Source organism: Mustelus asterias, unplaced genomic scaffold (genome assembly GCF_964213995.1).
Source record: "Mustelus asterias unplaced genomic scaffold, sMusAst1.hap1.1 HAP1_SCAFFOLD_897, whole genome shotgun sequence".
NCBI classification, from domain to species: domain Eukaryota; kingdom Metazoa; phylum Chordata; class Chondrichthyes; order Carcharhiniformes; family Triakidae; genus Mustelus; species Mustelus asterias.
Window position 1 is genome coordinate 72501 of NW_027590843.1, and position 6782 is coordinate 79282.

The window sequence follows — 6782 nt, forward strand, 5'->3', positions numbered from 1 at the left end:
CACAATATTTATATGGCTGGGTCCAGTTCAGTTACTGGTCAGTGGTAACCCTCAGGATGTTTATAGTGATGGATTCAATGATGATATTGCCATTGAATGTCATGGTGTGATATGGTTGGATCCTCTCTTGTTGGAGATGGTCATTTCCTGGCACTTGTGTGACTCGAATGTTATTTGCCACTTGTCAGCCCAAGTCTGGATATTGTCCAGGTCTTGCTGCATTTGGACATGAACCGCTTCAGTGTCTGAGGGGTTATATACTGAGGAGTAACAAATGGTAAACGTTGTGCAGTCATCAGCGCATATCCCCACCTCTGACCTTATAATAGAAGAAAGGACATTGATGAAGCAGCTGAAGATGGTTGGGCCTTGGACACTCCCCTGAGGGATAGGGACCGCTTCAGTATCTGAGGAGGGTTACGAAGGATACTGAACATTGTGCAGTCATCAGCGAACATCCCCACTTCTGACCTTACGATGGGAAGGGGATTGCAGGGCCAAGGGACCTCAAGGTCACTGTATAAGGTCACAGGATCATTGTATAAGATCGCAGAGTCATGGTAAAGGGTTTCTACTCCAAGTGAATCATCACAAGGTCACTGGCTCAGGTGCTCACAGAGCGTTTGAGGATGGGGGGGTCAGTGGGGTGGGGGTCCGTGTGAGGGGGAAACTAGCCCCAGGAAATAACCTGACAGTGAAAATGCCACATTGGTATAATGAGTGTAACGCAGACCCAGAGAGCTCTCTGAATAGATTACAGATGGGATGTTGAAAATATAAAGGATTCGCACTCAGCTCCTTAACAATAGTTTAATAAATATTTAAATAAATAACCCAACGTTACAACAGAGACTACTTATCGAAAATATTCCTGAGGAAGGGAGGAATATCCTAATGTGGAGAGGTTTCTGTAGGAATTCTATCAGCCTGTAGTGTAATAACCTCCCCGGATAGTTCCAGCCTCACTAACAGCTGAATACACTGCTGGATTTATTATCGAGACAGAAATCCTTACCTCTGCACCAGGACTGGCCCAGCAATCCGAGGAGCGTGAGAAGAAGGAAAATCCTCATCTTCAGTGACCTTGCTGCTGAGAGCTGTGAATGGCTGGTGATTCTGTAATTGTTGCGTTTTGCTGTCAGCTCCAACCTTTTATACTATTTCTATTGACAGTCAGAGCCAGTCACATGACGCTGTGGCTGCTACCATTCACTAAGAGGAAGGAGCAGAGTTAACCACAGAGAGAGAGAGAGAAAAAACCCTTCCCCTGGTTACAACTATACCTGGCCCCAGAGTCCGAGATCACAATGTGTGGGGGGGGGGGGTGAGTGTGGCAACCCAGACAAATAATTCCGCCCCTCAGTGCTGTTATTCGGACTTATTCCGGGAGCTTGTGGTCATTTTGGTGTTTGACCGCACTTCTATTTGTAAATGTATTAATTTTTCTTATTTTGGGTCTGCCTTCGGTTCTGGACATCCTTTCCTGCGTTCCAGCCAGAATTCCGATCCACTGTAATAATCTCATGGCTCGGAGCAGCTGCCCCGCTGCCAGCCACTTTGTGTCTGCTTTTCCTCTCCCTCTCACTGCCTCTGCTGCAGGAAAAGGACCCCCCCTGGCCCCCCACTTCCCCCTGTCCCCCACTCCCCCTGCCCCCACTCCTGCTGCCCCCCATTGCCCCTGCCCCCCCCACTGCCCCTGCCCCCCCACTCCCCCTGCCCCATTCCCCTGCCCCCCACACTCCCCTGCTCCCCACTCCCACTGCCCCCCCCACTTCCCCCACCCCCACTCCTCCCTGCACCCCACTCCCCCTGCCCCCACTCCTGCTGCCCCACACTGCCCCTGCCCCCCCACTCCCCCTGCCCCCACTCCCCTGCCCCCCACACTCCCCTGCTCCCCACTCCCCCCTGCCCCCCACTTCCCCCACCCCCACTCACCCCCAACCCCACTCCCCCTGTCCTCCACTTCCCCCCACCCCCCACTCCTCCCTGCCTTCCACTCTTCCCGCCCCCACTCCCCCACCCCCCAATTCCTCCCGCTCCCCCACTCCCCCCCAGCCCCCCCACTCTCCCTGCTCCCCACTCCCCCCTGGCCCCCACTTCCCCTGCTCCCCACTCCCCCCCACCCCCACTCCCCCGGCTCCCCACTCACTGCTACCCCCACTCCCCTCCACCCCCACTCCCCCCACCCCAACTGCGCCTACCCCCCCACTCCCCTCTGCCCCCCAATCCTCCCATCCCCCATTTCCCCCTGCCCCCCACTACCCCCAGCCACCCACTCCCCCTGCCCTCCACTCCCCCCGGCCCCCCCACTCCCCTCTGCCCCCCAATCCCCCCTGTCCCCCACTACCCCGACCCCCCACTCCCCTCGTCCCCCCACTTCCCCCTGCTCCCCACTCCGCCTGCCCTCCACTCCCCCTTGCCCCCCACTGCCCCCTGCCCCCCAATCCCTCACTGCCCCCTGCTCACACTCTCTCACACTTACACACTCACAGTCGCACGCTCACACACTCTCACACACATTCTTACACACACACACTCACACACTCACATATACACACAGATACACACTCAGACACACACACTCACACATACACACACACTCTCACACACACTCTCACACACACACACACACACACACACACTCACTCACACACACACTCACACACTTTCAGAGACACACACACGCTCTCACACACACACACACTCTCACTCACACACACACACACTCACACACACACACACTCACACACACACATTCACACACACTCTCACACACTCACACACACACACACACTTTCAGAGACACACACACGCTCTCACACACACACACACTCACACACACTCTCTCACTCACACACACTCACACACTCACACACACTCTCACACACACATACTCACACACACACACACTTTCAGAGACACACACACGCTCTCACACACACACACTCACACACACACTCACACACACACACACACTCACACACACTCACACACACTCACACTCACACACGCACACTCACACACTCACACACACACACACACACATTCACACACACACACACACTCACACACTTTCAGAGACACACACACGCTCTCACACACACACACACACTCACACACACTCTCTCACTCACACACACACACTCACACACACTCTCACACACACATACACACACACACACTTTCAGAGACACACACACGCTCTCACACACACACACACACACACACTCTCTCACTCACACACACACACGCACACACACACGCACACTCACACACACTCACACACACACACTCACAGACACATTCACAGACACACACACACACGCACACATACCTGGACCATGAGGGTGGGGGATGGATGAGCTATTCAACTTCAATACCTTCACAATTGCACCATGTGTTCCAGGCTACCAATCAGGGACAGGAGCTCAGGAAAGGGGGTTGCCAATAGGGTGTCACAGTGGTTAGCGTTGTTGCCTCAGAGCGCCAGGGACCCGGGTTCAATTCCCGGCTTGGGGGGAAAAGTAATTGGGACAATAAAAAAGATTGGGGTGGGGGGTGTTTCACATTTCATTCACGAGGTATAAAAATCTTGGAAATGAGAAATAAAGACAGTTTGACCATCAAACATCATCCAGATTTTGGCAAGATGTAAAAGTAACAGGATTGTTGTGGTGGGAGATTTTAATTTCTCCTATATTGACTGGGACTCACTTAGGGCTAGGGATGGTCAGTGGGACTAGGCATAAAATGGTTCGGCACAGACAAGAAGGGCCAAAAGGCCTGTTTCTGAGCTGTAATTTTCTATGGTTCTATGGGGCAGAGTTTGTAAGGAGCATCCAGGAGGGCTTCTTGAAACAGTATGTAGATAGTCCAACGAGGGAACGGGTCATACTGGACCTGGCCAGGTGGTCAATGTTTCAGTAGGGGAGCAGTTCGGGAACAGTGACCACAATTCAGTAAGCTTTTAGGTACTGATGGATAAAGATAAGTGTAGTCCTCAAGTTAAGGTGCTAAATTGGGGGAAGGTTAATTACAACAATATTAGGCAGGAACTGAAGAATGTAGATTGGGGACAGATGTTTGAGGGCAAATCAACATCTGGCATGTGGGAGGCTTTCAAGTGTAAGTTGATAGGAATTCAGGACCGGCACATTCCTGTAAGGATGAAGGATAAGTTTGGCAAGTTTTGGGAACCTTGGATAACGAGAGATATTGTGAGCCTAGTCAAAGAGAAAAAGGAAGCATTTGTCAAGGCTGGGAGGCTGGGAACACACAAAGCAAGTGTGGAATACAAGGAAAGTAGAAAGAAACTTAAGCAAGGAGTAAGGAGGGCTAAAAGGGGTCACGAAAAATCATTGGCCAGCAGGATTAAGGAAAATCCCAAGGCTTTTTATACATATATAAAGAATAAGAGGGTAGCCAGGGAGAGAGTTGGCCCACTCAAGGACAGGGGAGAAAATTGTTTGCGATTTACATAGATGATTTGGAGTTGGGAACCAAGTGTAGTGTATCAAAATTCGCAGATGACACTAAGATGGGTGGCAGAGCAAAGTGTGCAGAGGACGCTGAAAGTCTACAAAGGGATATAGATAGTCTAAGTGAGTGGGTGAGGGTCTGGCAGATGGAGTACAATGTTGGTAAATGTGAGGTCATCCATTTTGGTAGGAATAACAGCAAAATTGACGATTATTTAAATGGTAAAAAATTGCAGCATGCTGCTGTGCAGAGGGACCTGGGTGTCCTTGTGCAGGAATCTCAAGGAGTTGGTTTATAGGTGCAGCAGGTAATTAAGAAGGCAAATGGAATTTTGTCCTTCATTGCTAGAGGGATGGAGTTTAAAAACAGCAAGGTTATGTTGCAGCTGTATAAGGTGCTGGTGAGGCCACACCTGGAGTACTGTGTACAGTTTGGGTCTCTTTACTTGAGAAAGGATATACTGGCACTGGAGGGGGTGCAGAGGAGATTCACTAGGTTGATTCCGGAGTTGAGAGGGTTGGCTTATGAGGAGAGACTGAGTAGACTGGGACTATACGCATTGGAATTCAGAAGAATAAGGGGAGATCTTATAGAAACATATAAGATTATGAAGGGAATAGATAAGATAGAAGTAGGGAAGTTGTTTCCACTGGCATGTGAAACTAGAACTAGGGGGCATAGCCTCAAAATAAGGGGGGGCAGATTTAGGATTGAGTTGAGGAGGAACTTCTTCACACAAAGGGTTGTGAATCTGTGGAATTCCCTGCCCAGTAAAGCAGTTGAGGCTACCTCATTGAATGTTTTTAAGGCAAGGATAGATACATTTCTGAACAGTAAAGGAATTAAGAGTTATGGGGAGCGGGCGGGTAAGTGGAGCTGAGTCCACAAAAAGATCAGCCATGATCTTATTGAATGGCGGAGCAGACTCGAGGGGCCAGATGGCCTACTCCTGCTCCTAGTTCTTATGTTCTTATGTTCGTCTTAATCTATGCATGAAGCCAGAGGAAATGGGTGAGGTATTAAATGAATACTTTGCGTCAGTATTCACCAAAGAGAAGGACTTGGTGGATGATGAGTCTGGGAAAGGATGTGTAGATAGTTTGAGCCATGTTGAGATCAGAAAGGAAGAGGTAAAGGGGTTCTTGAGAAACTTTAAGGTAGACAAGTCCCCAGGGCCTGATGGGATATACCCCAGAATACTGAGAGAGGCAAGAGAGGAAATTTCTGGGACCTTGAGAGAAATCTTTGTATACTCACTGGCTACAGGGGAGATAGAGTAAGAAGTCTCACAACACCAGGTTAAAGTCCAACAGTTTATTTGGAGTGAGGAGTTGTGTTCACAAACAGGGCATATATAGACACAAACTGGGTCAGTACTGAGGGAGTGCCGCACTGTCAGAGGGTCAGTACTGAGGGAGTGCTGTACTGTCAGAGGATCAGCACTGAAGGAGTGCCGCACTGTCAGAGGGTCAGTACTGAGGGAGTGCCGCACTGTCAGAGGGTCAGTGCTGAGGGAGTGCTGTACTGTCAGAGGATCAGCACTGAAGGAGTGCCGCACTGTCAGAGGGTCAGTACTGAGGGAGTGCCACACTGTCAGAGGGTCAGTACTGAGGGAGTGCTGCACTGTCAGAGGATCAGCACTGAAGGAGTGCCGCACTGTCAGAGGCTCAGTACTGAGGGAGTGCCGCACTGTCAGAGGGTCAGTACTGAGGGAGTGCCACACTGTCAGAGGGTCAGTACTGAGGGAGCGCCGCACTGTCAGAGGGTCAGTACTGAGGGAGTGCCACACTGTCAGAAGGTCAGTACTGAGGGAGTGCCGCACTGTCAGAGGGTCAGTACTGAGGGAGTGCCGCACTGTCAGAGGGTCAGTACTGAGGGAGTGCCGCACTGTCAGAGGGTCCGTACTGAGGGAGTGCTGCACTGTCAGAAGGTCAGTGCTGAGGGAGTGCTGCACTGTCAGAGGGTCAGTACTGAGGGAGTGCCGCACTGTCAGAGGGTCAGTGCTGAGGGAGTGCCGCACTGTCAGAGGGTCAGTACTGAGGGAGCGCCGCACTGTCAGAGGGTCAGTACTGAGGGAATGCCGCACTGTCAGAGGGTCAGTACTGAGGGAGTGCCGCACTGTCAGAGGGTCAGTACTGAGGGAGTGCCGCACTGTCAGAGGGTCAGTACTGAGGGAGTGCCGCACTGTCAGAGGGTCAGTACTGAGGGAGTGCCGCACTGTCAGAGGGTCAGCACTGAAGGAGTGCTGCACTGTCAGAGCGTCAGTACTGAGGGAGTGCCGCACTGTCAGAGGGTCAGTACTG

At 51.4% G+C, this 6782-nt stretch overlaps 1 protein-coding gene across 1 annotated transcript in view; it reads right to left on the minus strand.

The window, feature by feature from the left end:
• Positions 1 to 1175, minus strand: part of LOC144487583 (uncharacterized) — a 69083-nt gene extending 67908 nt beyond the window's left edge. The window contains exon 1 of the mRNA XM_078205668.1: positions 1016 to 1175. Coding sequence (XP_078061794.1) covers positions 1016 to 1073 — 58 coding nt within the window. The 5' untranslated portion in view covers positions 1074 to 1175. The remainder of the gene's footprint in view (positions 1 to 1015) is intronic.
• Between the last annotated feature and the right edge of the window lie 5607 nt (positions 1176 to 6782).